Below are 15,600 nucleotides of genomic sequence, written 5' to 3'. Positions count from 1 at the left end.
TGTACTCTACTTCAAATTATAGAAGCTGAAGAAACAATATTAGCCAGGTTTATGGTGTTAATTTCTTCATACCAGTCATTCTAATTCTTGTAGAGAAGGTACCTATACATCATAATAATAGATTACTGTAAAAAGCTTTTGTATACATTTATAAAAATAAACTTTTAATATTATCACAAATGCTGAAGGTAATCCACTCACACATTCAACTGTTCTATTTCATTGGGAAGATGCGGCAGGCAGAATATCACCACTGCACATTTTGCTTTTTCAAGAATGTATTGAGTAGTGGTATCAGTTGAGTGTGTGGATAGTGATAACCTTATAAGATAACCATACCTTCTCTTGGAAGATGACGAGTAGATCTATAGAGTGCACCATCAGAAGGCGTAAACGAATGCAAAAGTTACTCTTGTTGTTTAAATATAAGCATCAGAACATGAAGAAAAGCAACAGTTTAATTCTGGATCAAGAAATGTCATTGGCATGTTTGTTTTCACAATGCAAAAAACGGAAATTAAAATAAGATTTGATGTAATAGGCCATGGCGCTTTCTTGAATTGAATCTGATTAAAAGTTAATTATGATAATACATCGGATAACACTTTATGAAATTATATTGAAATAAGTGGAAAAAATAGGGAGAATATATATATATATATATATATATGTATATATATATATATATATATATATATATATATATATATATATATATATATATATATATATATATATATATATATATATATTTGTACTCCAGAGTAAATTTACTTTTGTGTTCTAATGTGAATATTACATATGATATACGATGAGCATTAGGTTAAAACGAAAGAAATCCACTTCTGAGAGAAGTCTATATATAGTAGATATCATTTGACTTCATTCCTTATCTTCATCCATCCACTAGCAATGCCAAGTCTTTGCTACAATTTTATTTTCAATTTTAAATTTATTCGGGAAATATTAACAATTTATAAATCAGAAAAAAAGTTGTAATGATTCGACAAATAAAACTACTGATTTGCCAAAAATAGGGTCTTACAGAGCGCTAACCACGATAATATTTTAAGGATAATGCGGTGAGAATATTTAGTGAAATCAAGACATTAAAATTGATGAAATATGCAAATTAGTACAGATGCTAAAATTCAGTCCGCATAAAGTTTAATAAGTAAAATTTCAAAGGAATGAAAATATTTAATCCCGAAAATTATATGCTGGGTATTTGTATTCCCGCCTTGCGTTGTGGCGCAGTATAAAGCTACCTTGTCAGTTTCAGAAAAACATGGCTTGTTTGTGGCTGGTTTACAGGTGAATTCGTGTTGGACATCAACATAATCAGTTATTGAAATATTTATCGTCATCACGGTAGAGTTGGAGATGATCAGCAGAAAGCGGTCTCAGTACGGAGATTTAGATCGACTTGAAGGTAATGACGGTTTTATATTTTTCATGTGGTGATAAGACCCGCCTATTCAGACGTTGTAGATATTGTATAGTTAGTTTAAGCAATTCGGAGAAGTTCTTATGATTACAAGGTTTTACGAAATTCCTATTGATTCAATAGAGTATAGTAATTCCTGAGTAATGTGAAGTTGTATGTCACGGAAGCTGTTATTTTGAAATAAGACGTTTTAATGGCGATTTAACAAAAACGATGATTTGCCGATGATCACTCTTGGTGATTTTCGAATTCATTTATTTATTGCGACAGGGTTAATGGGCAATTAGGGTAAAGCTGATAACTTATGTTATAAATGTAATGGTTCTTGCGAGGTTTTTGTATTTAATGATTGTTCATTTCCATTTTCAAGACAACGTTTCGTTTAACTAAATATGAAACCTTAATTCACACAATATAACTGCTTTCCGAGTTCTCCACTCATAGAACTGCAATTTTATATTCTTAGGTGTCACAAATTATCGTGAATTTGGTAATGCGTAGTTAATTAGTTGGCCTTAATTCGAAAAACTTTGCATCGAGCGATATTGGTACATTAGGTTCAATTAGGTGTGAAATATTGAAAATCTGATGGGTTTTACCGAACCGATTACCATCAGTGTAGTATTTAGTACAAGAATTGCTGGTTTTATGATATTTCGTAATCCATATGGTTTGTGCTGTAGCGATCTATCAATTGAAGTTTTGGTTTGAAAAATTCTGTACATTTTTTGTTTTAGTTTTACACTCAATGAGAAGTGAAATTGAACATTTATGAGCAGATTGATTCTTGTAAAATACAAATAATTGGGCGGTGTACCTATGGACATTTTTAGCAAGGCGAAGAGACCATCGCAGGGATTGAGGCTTTCGGAGTGACCTGTCTGTTCGAAGATATTTTTGGTTGCTTGTCACAATATTTTCCTTCTTAAGGTGCATGTTAAACTTGATATTTTCACTGTGATATCATGGAAGAATCTTTTTCTGCCGTAAGTTTTGCGGCGCTGTGGTTTCGAATCCATAGAAAAGCCATTTTGTTCGCCCAAATTATTGTTATTGATGTCGTTCGAGACAAAAAACTAGTATCAGTTAATCTGCTCGGTTTAAAGATAGTGGTATTACCAATACTAATTCGCGCATCATGTAGTGCTGATCGCAGCGTAAGCGATTATCCCTACGCCCTCTGTTACGTAACCAGTTCTTCCTTGTGTGTGAATTATGCATCCTTCGTATCATTCGTATCTGCATCATTGCACTTGCTGTGGGTTTAACAATTTTTAAATATTTACTCCTTATTTTGTTTCTGGAAAATATTTCATTCCGATGTGTGAGGCAGAACAGAAGGCTAAATTTTAACCCGCTGGTGTAGGGAGTCTGTAACCTGGAACGCAATTATTATAATACAATAGTTAGTAATTTAAGTATAAGAGCTGTTCGAACTGCTTTCGTGGTACAAAGCAGTTGATATACCTATAAATATTTTACCATTTGGATGCGAGTGAGGCATGTTTCCGTAACAAAACTAGACTACTATCTTTTTTATCCTTTTTATATGTTTTATCATAGTTAAACGACTGTTATATCTAAGCAGTCTACTGCATCTCTTCATTTGTACATCCCCTTCCCAACTAGCTATAATTTGCTGGAACGCCCTTTAAAAATTTGTTTCTGGCCCAATTTGCATCGTTCTCCGTTATTGTATTTCGTGAATTATTTACTGAAGTAGTACCTTAGTCTATAGTTTAAACAGCGGAGAGACATTAAATTGCGTCAGGGGAGACATTATAAAGTATTAAGCTAATTCATCAAAAAGATACTATTTGGAGTTCGGAAAATTTTGCAGGACACGAAAAGCGTCAATGCCCGTGCGCTGACAGCTGACTAAGCGATTCTCAATCTGGGGTACGTCAAAATGCGCGTGCACGAAACGTCACATAATTGTCAATTTATTCATATATTTTTCAAGGTTTATGATTTCTCTGGCTTTTCAAAATAGGTAAATGGGCTAGTTAAAAAAATAAATCCCCGTATGATGAGTGTAGGAATACGCTGTACATACTGAATGATTAAATTTGATCTGTCTGATCTTGGCTCCCATAATAATTATTTATTGTTCCATACGGGTATGTGCTTTGTCTCGTGAGCCGTCTAATTAACTGTAGAGTTAACGACTCATGCTTATTTGGTGATAGTATTGGTTGTCATATCGTTGGCATTTATTCCCCCAATGCTGAATCTCATACTATATCCCCTCATTGTCACACTATCTATTGGTTCTTCGTGCTCATGCAATATTGGACTCGAAATATATGTGAATGGGAGATCAGCATCATGAAAAATTCTTTTATGTGGAAATGATTACAATTATTTTTTTGGTACATCATTCCGCAATGTATCCAGTCATTACTCATCCATAGCCGATCGTCTTTGTTTTCTAAATTTTAGAAGACGTGAGGACAGTTTTATAGGTCGCCTGATCGGATACAGAAAATTTGGGGAATGTGTTAATGGGATTGATAATGGATACTGAGGTGATTTACCCATGATCAAAAAAAGAACAAGGTCAAAAGATTTATCTTTTGTCCTGCAATAGTGTATAAGTACTGTCGATAACATTCACTGTCTGTGCTCATCCCTATGAGCGGCATCATGTTCGCGAAAGTTAATGCTACCTGGGTATACGTAATAATACTTTCTCAGAAGCTCTTCATTCTGTAATATCCAGCTTTTTTTTACCATCGAAGTGATACATTGCTAATGTCTATACTGGGCTACCAAAAGGTTTCTTAAATGATGAATGTGTTCTTGAGGTATGCTGAATTTAATTCTGGGATGTAGGACATGGATGATGTATGTGTGTGTAGTGTGTATTCGAAATAGAACGCTCTTCGGCGACGCACAAATATATAAATACACTGATATAGATTTTTAAAACATAGAAACCTAAAGGATAGACACATATGTAGTTTTTACGTTTCGACGGCATGACCGTCATGACAATCGTGCCGTCGAAACGTCAAAACTACATATGTGAGTGTCCTTTCGTTGTGTTTCCATGTTTTCAAAATCTTTAAATATATATATATATATATATATATATATATATATATATATATATATAAAATATCTTCGAAATGGAACGCTCTTCGGCGACACACAAATATATAAAAACACAGATGTAGATTTTTAGAATATAGAGACACAAAGAAAGGACACTCACAATTTGTTATTTTACGTTTCGACAGCACGGCTGTCGTCTTCAGAAACTTCTATATATATATATATATATATATATATATATATATATATATATATATATATATATATATATATATATAAATTTATATTATTAGGAGCGTGTTCCGTGAGTCATCGACCATTCTCAATGACAGGAGGGAGGATGGATTTAGAAGACGGATCTCATGTGGAAACTTTTATGCCATGATATTTATTAGTGCTAATATTTTATCTATCTTTTGTTATTACCGGCTGTAATCGGAACATGGAATTAAAATTGTAGAAAACGTGTGTTCGACGGAATACGCCTTACTTTTACGGATTTATAAAATACGACCGGAAAAGAAAAAAAATATTTCTATTGTGAATTCTAATATTATGCCGTGAAAGGACACACTAATTGAATCCCAAGACTCAGTTAATAGTTGCCCAAATCCGCAGCGATTTGATCCCTAACGATTTTGATCAGTCTTGATGGCGTCCTCATTTCGAAGGTAGTACACAGGCTTCTAATTGGTGAATTCGGACTTGTTTTTAAAAGTCGAAGAATTTGCTCATTATTGTGTCGTCACTCGCGTAGCGTTGGCTAGAAAAAGAAAATTTCAAATATATCGAATTGAACTTTCTGCATTTAAAACGGAAAATTTCAATCTTTTAGGGTCATTCAGATGGTGGTGAAATTCTTAAACAAATACAATCAAACAATTCACATCATGATAATAGTTGGCTTTAATCGTTTGTAAATAAGACATCAATGACACATTTCATTTAGCCTGAAATTCAACTTTATATGCCCTTGAAGTCTCTTACAAGCTATGGCAGTAATACTGAAGCTGTTACAATATATCTGGTAGTCTGAACAATTTTCTTCACTTATAAATTCTTTATTTAAATGAAATGAAGCTGCTTTCGAAGAAGCCTGCTTGATTTAATAGAGTCATGAGAGTGACGGAGGCAAAATATTCAATGTAACTCTAAATGTGTCAACGTTTTTATTTTCTTAATTTTGAACTTTGGATCTTATTAATCAGAGTATTCAACCCAATGATTGGTTTACTTCTTGAGGCCTAACTTACCCTCAGCAAATTCGACGTTCATGGAATGCTCACATCAGGATAGGGGGGCAAGTTCCTTTCTCTGTGCTGTCCGTGGTTTCCTTGGAATCTGCTTCATCAAAAATCACTGGGCTTGGGAAAAGCATAAGAGGGCTCAGACTCCCGGAATGACGCCCGGGCCATCCGCGCAGCAGTTCAACAGTCTGCGCAATTAACTTTCACGCTATCATGCTTTGAATAAAGCAAAAAAGCTGTCTTTTGAAAGATGTGAAAAAATATTTTCAAAAATTAAGTTTGTTCTGTGATAAGTGTTGAATAAGTATAATTTTAAATGGACAAAAGGGACTGAACCAATTATAACTTATAAAAGTATTGAACGCTACGAATTCAACGATTTATCTGTGTGCAATGAGCAATAACGCATTAAAATAATTGTGTAATATTGATCGCGCTACAATCTCCATTTTTTTATGTTCATTGAATCCTATCGTAATAAAAAAGGATCTTTTTTAAATATCTGGATCGAGGAAAGAAAATTATGATACTTTTATCTCGGTCAGATGACCCAAATTGTGCGTTGCGATGTCGTAAGAGGCATGGAATTACGTCGTAGGAGTCACCAAAAATTAGAAGAAAAAGTGAAGTTCGAAACATCTAGAACGTTCAAATTTTACATTATTCCTTTTTGATGTGAAGATAGCTAAGGAGCGAATGTTTTTCGTCAAATGTATGTGTACATTACTTAAAGACTTCCGTTATCATAATTCTAAATGTTCTACCATAATTGATCTTGTCCGTGGTTTAGTGTAGCGTATATTTGTGTTTATATTCTATAGCGCTGTTTTATGGCTAATCAAAAAAAATTGGGAACCTTTGACTTAGGTAAAAATGGCAGAAATATAGTTCTGTTGTAATATTTCTAAAGATAAAATGGAACACCGGCTAAGAGAAGCGCAACAACAAACATATGTGTATGTAATGCGCTGCAGTGTGCCGACTATTTGGGACTACGACTGGTGGGGATGGTTGGGTGGGCTTGGGTGCTTACGAGGTTTCTGACTAGCTAGAACGCTCCCGGCCTCCTTCAGTGATAGACGATCTTGCTCTAACACACTGTGGGTAAAGCAGAGCATCAGCTGTTGATTATTTGAATATAGAGTCATCCATTAATACAGAATTGTCATTGTAGTAACTGTCGCAGTGGAAAAGAAACTAGACTTGTCCAGTCCATAATGCTTAGCTCGATTTTCAATCAAAGTTATTAACATTTGTTATTAATTATTACATTATAGCAAAAAATTAATGTGGAGAACGTGTCAAAAGATTTCATCCATTATCATTAGCGGTACCGAAAAGGCTGTTCCAAAATTAATGTTAATCGGTCGCTTTTACATCACATCGCTGACATTATTCAGCTGCAGAAAATATATCTGTCCATTTCACCCGTTTTGGCTCAAATACAAGTACCAAGTTCGAGGTTTTCATGCGGATCCATCGTTTACCAGTCTTGTACCATATTTATTTGTTATCCAGTTATCGTATCCCATTCTTTCTCTCGATTCGTAAAATAATCGGGACCAATTAATTGCCTACCGGTTGGGTGGGTATCATATTTGGTATGTGCGAATTCAGCGCCACCCAGCCGATGGAAAAGATGTTTTCTTTCCTTGTTTAGTTGATCTAAACTGATTAGCGGTGCTCAGTGTTTGCGTTTTGCAATCACTATTATGTTAAATAGTTCAAAATAAACGAAATTGGGAACATCATCGTTGTAAAATTTGATTAGATGTACTGGCTAGATGGAAACCTATCCTTTCTCTCAGGAATATGAAAATATGCCACTAAAGGAAAGGGGGACACTACTAGTAACTGGTAGTAGGAGTATTACGTTAATCACTTTGAAAAACCTTTTTATAAATCAAAAAGAGCGCGTCTATATAGTTATTGTTATCCATCTGGTGGAAAAAAATTAAGGAACCATCTATTAAAAATTAATCTGTTGGACTTATGTTCCATATATATAAATGCGGGGTGGATGTTATAAAATCGGTCATCGGTGACTTACGCATTTCTACGAAATTCCATATTTTATTCGCAACGAAAAAACCGAAAAAATCTACGGACAAAAAGGACGTTTTTTTTAGGTAGGGACATAGACAGCTGATATAATCTTGTTTACGGCAATATTCCTCAGAGATGAAGTCATTTTCCGTTGGTTGTCTGTCGTCTGGAGTTAAATTATGTGGTGAAAAAAATGTGCGAAATTGGAAATATATAAATGGCGTAAAATGTGTAGAATGTACGTCGTCTTTATTTAATTTTTCCGTCCTTTCCGGTTTAGTTTCCCCCCTCTTTTGTTCAATAAAATAAAATGAAACTCGACGCTTCTTTACGTTTGTAGACCTCTTGACGCGGAACCGTTGAAACAGGTTGGTGTATATTTGAAGTTTTAAAAATAATCAATTAGTTTTATTTCTACGGAGTGTTTTTACTTAATTACAGAAACCTCATCTTCCTTCTTTTTAAACTGTGCTAATTTTTTTGTATTCGACTGATACTTTTCATATATTTAATAAGTAAAGGTTTTTTTATTTAAATTTGAAAAATATGGAAAATATATGGGAGAGGTCATCGTGAAATTATCTTTTTCTTCTGGGTACGTATTAATAATTTATTTGCCTGGTGGTAGAGGAAATGATTCCGCAAACTTAGTGAAACGTGTGTGTCAAAGTTTATAGGTTAGGTTTTCAAAGTTCTCTTAGGTTCAGACAATCATTTTGAATAGCAGAGTTTCAGTTAAAAAATGTTGCCCTCCCGATATAGCATCTATTGGCATTTTTCACCGTTTGCGCAACTTGAGGAAAAAATGTTGCTGAGAGTCACGCATCAAAGCTATCCTCGAATATCGAAATTATTTATTGATATAATGATCACCACCAAATCAGGAAGAAACTTGGTTTGCTGGGCTAGAGCTCATCCCGAACTTAGCCCAAGGCAAATGAATTTATCCATTAATGGAACAGAAAATATTCCTTTCCCTATGATTTCCTTAGCGGTTTCCCAGGGGAACTTGCACAGCATTAATTTTAGATGGCTTTACCGAGAGAGATCGCCCGGGATTTGAACCTGGAACTCATTGGTCGCTATTCGCATGCACTCACCGCTCGACTTTCACGCCGCCATTGGCGCTCTTGGCGAACTTGCGCGCGCAGGCAATAAGCGTATGCGCTGTCGTAATAAAATATATCTCTCCAAGCACATTTGCGTAGTTTAGTGTGATAAACAAATGAAAACTTTAAGAGACAGTTTTAAGAGTTTTTCAAGAATATGGAATGCCCGCCACTGTCGCACATCTCAGCGGTGGCTTGCAAGTTACTACGTAATGATAATTAAATAATAATAATGACAGTAATAATTCAGGTAGGTAAAATATATGCAGAATTGTAGAACAGTTGATGTTAGTGTGGGGTGCCTGGTTGTGCTTTGTTGAACGAGGCCAAGAAATGTAGGGGTGCTCCGTCTATGTTCATCCAAAACATTCCTTAAAACGGTGGACTACCAAATAATAATAATTCTTCGAAATGCCGGTTCTAACAATACTACTGTTAACACGTTGGAATCTTTATAAAGTGTCAGCAAGATCGCGGAACGAATTCCACCTTAATTTAAGTGCCTGTCATTGTTTAATCTACTTAAAGTCTTCCCTCCAGTTGGAGAGCAGTTTTGTGATGGTTGGGAATTTAGGCAAAACCTTGACGGGAAGAGGGATGTGGCTAATGTAATAGGCGTCGGGCAGGAGGGAAAAATTGGCCTTACTTTCCTTAATCAAGGAAAGTCCCCCCTCAGGGCTGTCGTCTTGAAGAAATCTTCTTTTTGTCCGCTCATCTCAACTTTACCCGTTAAGTGAGTAGGGTTCGCGTGATCGTGGCCGTCACAGTGGAAATGAATGTTGCATTGTGGTAGAGTGACTCACATATTTTCATTTCTCACTGACTGCATACCTACCTTATTATTTGTATTTCGTAGATTGTGTTATCCGTTTAAATAAAAGAGCTCTTTGTCCAATCGTTTGCCCTTGTGGAAAGAAAGTTTTCATTGCAACGATTTGACCATTTCCTTCGAATACCACTCGATGGTACTCGTTAGTAGAGAGTTGAAAAGTTGGTTAAGGCCCAAAAATCTAAACGGTGTACATGCTTAGGGGTAACTTCGAGAAGAGGGGAGTGGAGGTCTGGTTGTTCGGAATGTTCAATCCGATCAGACTATGGAAATAATATTGGAGAATCGTCATCATCATCAGTGTGAGATACTGATGATGATCCTTTCTGTGGGTTTCTGTGCCACTTTCTTCATCTTGTACGTATTGCAGTCTTGAACTGCAGTTTACCATGATCACCCGGTTTTGATCACTATTTATATCTGCGCCGGGTTAGCTCTTATATTGCTGAACTTGGTTTTTGTATCTCGTTCTGATAAGGATCTAGTCAATTTGGTATATTTCTCTGTCCTGCAGAATCTTCCATTTGTAATGTTCTTCTCCGATTTAGCTCGAAAACTCTGTTTGCCCCTGCTGTATTTTTCTTGTTACAGAATTCCAATTCTCTCTCCCTCGACTTTTCGTTTTCCCAATTCGATTGCTTTCCTACGTTGCTTCCCTCTCCGACCACCGAGGTCTAGTCTCTCGTCATAATTAGATTCTCCCTTCCCTTTGACTGATCCTAGAATCTCTTCCAGTCGTTCAACTGCTTCTTCTATTTCCTCCTGTGAATGTTAAGCATATAGTATACGCGTGCACTAGCGCTGTGTCCATAGCCTCTTCCTATAGCCTTATCATCACACTCATGTCATTGTATTGCCTTTACCATTTGACTCTTCTTGCCCATTCCGTCTTGAGCATGATGCCCACTCCCGTAATCTCCAGGTCATCTCCGGAGTATGTCCATATCACGACGTTGTATCCGTCGCTCCAGAAGTCGTCGGCGGCCCCGACCCCCTTAATATCGATCTCTCCCGGATTCTCTCTCTCTCCCCAGTTTGTCTATATCCATCCTAGCATTTTTCAACTTTCCACGTATTTCTAATGACCAAATTCCATATCCTTATCTGCCATTTGTCCACCCTCCCCAGGGGATTATGTCCCCCCCTCCCTCAGTAGGTTTCACGTGGATATCAGATTGGGGGGCTATTTTACCCGTGGAATATTTTACCAGGAGGAATGTCGTCACGTCATGTTGGAATGCAAGGCTACATCTTCTAGAGAGATTAATGTAGTTTTCCGTTGTGTTCCTAACCGCAAATTTGTGGCGTCAATGAAAATCGAGCCGTCGACCTTCAGCTTCTTTGTCGGACTCTCTACCCCTGGACTAAATCAGCCCCTTGTGATAGAGAAATAGAGATTAAAAGCCATTTAATATTATTTATTCAATCGCTTAAATTTGTATATTTTGGTGTGTTAATCACTTGCCATGCACCGTTAGGTAGCTGTGGTACGTAGATGTAATATGTAGAGAGAGATTTGTCAACTACATGACAAAGATGCTGTTGTAAAGCAGTCTATGAAAGCAAAGAATATTGCCACATCGTGATTTCTCAACTCCTTTTTTCGCCGGGGAATACGAAATAATAATAACACAATAGCTTTATTCTAGTAATTCGCTATCTTAACAATTTCATTTCATTCTTTAACGCTTACAACTGTCTTGCTTTCGTATTCTACACATTCATGTACAAAATCATGGCTTCAAAGTTATTAAGAAATGCCACAAAGAATTAGTAAGAATCGTATGTGTTTGCATATGCATATCAGACTATATTCTCCAAAGTTGCCTTTTCTTTTAATGGTTGACCTTGGATCACCGAAGAACTCGGTGGTTGTCTACTTTATTCGATGCGCCTAAACATTTGATAACCAAATTACAAATGCTGGCACTTTTTCTTCTATTAAAATGCTCATTTCCGTAAAACAATATGCTTCGGCTAGTTTTTTTTGATGTTTTAGAAATTCAAGTAAGTTTCAATATATTGAATCTCGTAATGTCAGTATTAACTTCGATTTGTATTACTCTATGGGACATGTGAAATAATATACTTCCTTTTTGGTGTCACAATTCCCACAAGTTTTGGCAGTTTTAGAGAAAAACTGTGCGAATACTTTGTAGAGAAATAAGGTGTTGCCGTGAGGCGCATTTTGAAATTTATTATTTATTATATGTGATGCCCTAAGTAAGAGTTATTAATGTGAGACGATGTTTTAAACGTCTATAATTACTATAGCAGTGAAAGCTACGTGAAAGCTTTCTTCACTGAAGCACGTTAAAGCCTCCGCACGTTGCATGTACGTAGAGTAAATTTTAGTAGTTTAATCTTGATAGACTGCTTCCCTCTTTCCATCGGTGGTTCATCTTTTGCTTTCAAACCGTTGTATGGTTCGCAGTTTCATACTTATATGAAGATATGGAAGGGGACGAAAGGATAAAAATGGAGGAAAAAGATGGAGAAGGGAAAGGAAGGAATACATTGGTTTGGATTATATGGTATGGCCCATCTCGGAGCCGGAGGTGGGGTGGAATCGTTTACTCTGGAGTGCCTCTCAATGAAACCGCGAAAATACTAACAACGGGCGGAACCTTCTGCTCACTTGATTGATGATAATACGCCCCACTCTCACCTCACGTGATGCCGTATCTCCTCACTGATAGGTCTTGCTCACGCAATTGAAACATGTAAAACAGCTCCGAAGAGATGTCTTTCATTTTTACACGCTCTTTCGGACGGCGATTAAGCGACATCCGTTTCGGAGTCCCATTTTTTGGCAGATCCCAGTCGAACGTTGCGTGAGAGTCCCCCGTATGAATTATGCCCGAAAATGATAATTTTGGACTGCTCCCGTTCGATATGGGGGACGGGAGTCACACGCAAAGGCCCAGGTTCACGCCTGGTTGGCGGGGGGGTGGGGTGTGGCGGAGGGGGCAATGCCCACGCCTTGCACACACTCTCACTCTTGGTCAGTGTACGTCTGAATCAACACCGGCCCTCGTATGAACAGCGTTTACCGGGTTTGAGGGTAGCGATGACTCGGTTCATTCGAGCCTAAGGGAAGAATTACCACGGCTTCCATAATGGGTGTTGCAATGTATGATTCTGGGACAGATATTCAAGAAAACATTTAGAGACTTTCCAAAATCGGGTGTGTGCCAAAACAACCAACCGTCATCAACCCTAAGGTTGATTCCATAGGTATAGGTCGCTTCATCAGAAACTATACGGAGTGTTGAATTCGCACGTCAAGATAGAGATAATAGTATCTCTCCCTTTGCCGCTTTCTCTTTTCCGGTAAGATCTGAAACAGTGAAAGTTATATCTTGGTGCATGATATAAGGGTGTTTTGAGTCACCTGAATTTAAACCTTAGTCCTCCAGTTAGTAGTCGCATACTGGGGGTTTTACATGCTTCTGTGGGTAGGTGAAAAGATTGGAAAAGTGGTTTGGATACATCTGCATCTATCTACATAATACCCTGCAAGCCGCCCCAAGGGCACGTGGCGGGGGGTGTTAGGTCACCACCCGCAGGAGAAAAAAATAATCGCATGCAAAACCAACACATTCCCAACATTCCACAGAGGCTTATATATTCATACGAAAACCATCTCCACCCACACGCATTCAATGTACATGTATATACCATCAACCAACATACATATGCAATAACGTGGAAATTAGAAGTGAAAAGCATGAAGGTGAAACTCTACTATCACATGGACATGCATAGCCGATCCGCAGATTAGGACACTATGCGGATCCGCTTTAAAGAAACTCGGCTTAATTAAACTGATTGGGGGAAAGAGTAATAAGAAAGTAAAAGAGAGGTCCTATTTCACTCTAATTAGGCCTCATTTGGAATATGCTGCAAGTTTTAGGGATTCTTGGGAGAAAATTTGGCAAAAGAATCTATGTCTACCTAATACCCCCAAGCCTCCGCAAGGGCGTGTGGCGGGGGGGGGGGGGGTTGGTCACCTCCCGTAAAAGAGATCAAAACCACATGCAAAATTTACATATTTATGCAAACCTACACCCATAGTGGCGTATACAAAAACTCACTAATCAACCCTAAGTTCGGTTTGGTAGGTGATGATACAGTTCCCCCGTGCTAAGCTCGATGGTATGTGAAATTAACACATTAAGGTAGGGGGGCCAGCTCCTTTCCCTGTGTTGGTTATGGCTTCCCAGGAACATCTGGTACTCGAAAAATCACATGGTGGAGATGAGGGTGCCGAGAGAGGCTTACCCAGGAATCGATCCCGGATCCTCCGGCCAGTAGTCCAACGATCTACCGCTGGACTACATTCATGCAAAAACCTTTTTAACTTACACGCATGAAAATACATATACTATCAAGTAACATGCACGTGCACCTTAGAATGTAGTAAATATTTATCCAATAACGTGCAAACTAGAATGGAAAAGTAAGAAGGCGAAATTCCATTACCGTTTGGTGATGCAACTTTCAATGGTCTCCGCCTCCGAGGGCACAGGTAGGGAATGTGACACAACGCTGCTATCACAGGTAGATATTTATTTTAATTTTATTTAAATATCGACTTAATTGGACGAGATTGAGACTAATAGAACCTTCTACCACCTAACCCTAAGACATGACACTGAAGACAAATACATAAACCCAAGCCCTAGGTGGAGGAAAATCCACCTAGACGGGAATCGAAACCGCGTCCTCTGGGTTGGCAGGCGAGAACGGTGACCTGCCGGGGGGGGGGGGCAAACTAGGTTAGAGGGAAGGCAAACGTATAAGCGTGTTTAGTGTGGGTGAAGAAAGGGAGTTAGCGGGTTTATTTATAAGAAGGTTTGGAATGCGAGAAGGAAATAATGCCCAGAGAGGGAAAGGACGAACGATAGGTTGCCTAGGAAGGCAAACGCTAGGAAGATAAACGAAAACGTTGGGTTGCTCTTGAAGGAGAGAGGTAGTTTGAAATATTTTCAGAATTAGTATTATAATTTGGTATTTGGGGAAGAGAAAGAGAACGGGCATTTAGAGTGCAATGAGTGGTGTCGTAGACAACGATAAGTTGCTGATGGCAGTGGCTTATGAAATATAGTTGTATGATACTCACTCCTCGACAATCCTATCCTAATAGAATGTTTCTCTTCTCCCCAACCCAGGATCAAAATAGTTGACAGTAAATAATCCCCTTCAGTTGTTCTAAATCAGCCGTTGCTGATTAAGTTAGTCAATTAGCCTTTATAATTTTAGTCTTCACACTAGCTTTCAGTTTTCTCTGACGTGACTCATTAAACGAGATGCTGTGGTAAATGAATTTCGGCTGTTCTGGAACCAGTTCCTTACTCCCATATTTTTTCATTTAAGCATTTATGTTGTCAAAGTGAAGTTTCATCTGTGTCAATTAGAACGTCGTCTCTCCTTTGGTGGAATTCTATTGTATTGAGGAAAAGGTAGAGCATGTCGTTCCTTTTTTGATATTCTCCTGATTCATGGTCATCGCACCGAGGATTGGTTTGTAGCGATCCTCCGAGCGGTACCGCCCAATCCCATCATTATTGCATAGTTTATTGGGCTGACGCTTTCCATTATCTGCGTAATTCGTAATTAATCATCTTTTTCCCTCTGGTCCCGTCGCTCTTGTTCTCATTTTTTACTTCATTTATTGTCTTCGGTATTCTCTTATGTCTCAGGATATGCCCTTTAACTGTGTCCAGTACTTCTCAATTGTTTACACTGATTATCAATCTTGTTCTCTTCGTTCTTCTATAATGCCAAAATTCCATTGTTTTTAATCTTTTTTCTGTTACTTCAATCTTCGATTTCTCATAGCTGTAGAAAAGCAAACTTCAT

The 15,600-nt window shown here is 37.6% G+C and overlaps 1 protein-coding gene across 2 annotated transcripts in view; it reads left to right on the top strand.

Moving 5' to 3' along the window:
• The first annotated feature begins 1,287 nt into the window (after positions 1-1,287).
• Positions 1,288-15,600, top strand: part of ATP8A (ATPase phospholipid transporting 8A1) — a 302,393-nt gene continuing 288,080 nt past the window's right edge. Inside the window, exon 1 of one of the 2 annotated variants that reach the window (XM_071596985.1) lies at positions 1,288-1,432. In XM_071596985.1, the coding sequence (XP_071453086.1) occupies positions 1,384-1,432 (49 nt within the window). In that variant the 5' untranslated portion in view covers positions 1,288-1,383. The remainder of the gene's footprint in view (positions 1,433-15,600) is intronic. The other variant, XM_071596981.1, reaches the window with a different exon arrangement.

This window comes from Hetaerina americana, unplaced genomic scaffold (genome assembly GCF_022747635.1).
Source record: "Hetaerina americana unplaced genomic scaffold, ioHetAmer1.1.p SCAF_8, whole genome shotgun sequence".
Classification (NCBI taxonomy): Eukaryota; Metazoa; Arthropoda; class Insecta; order Odonata; family Calopterygidae; genus Hetaerina; species Hetaerina americana.
Note: the sequence above shows the minus strand (reverse complement) of the source record. Positions and strands in the feature narration are given on the sequence as shown.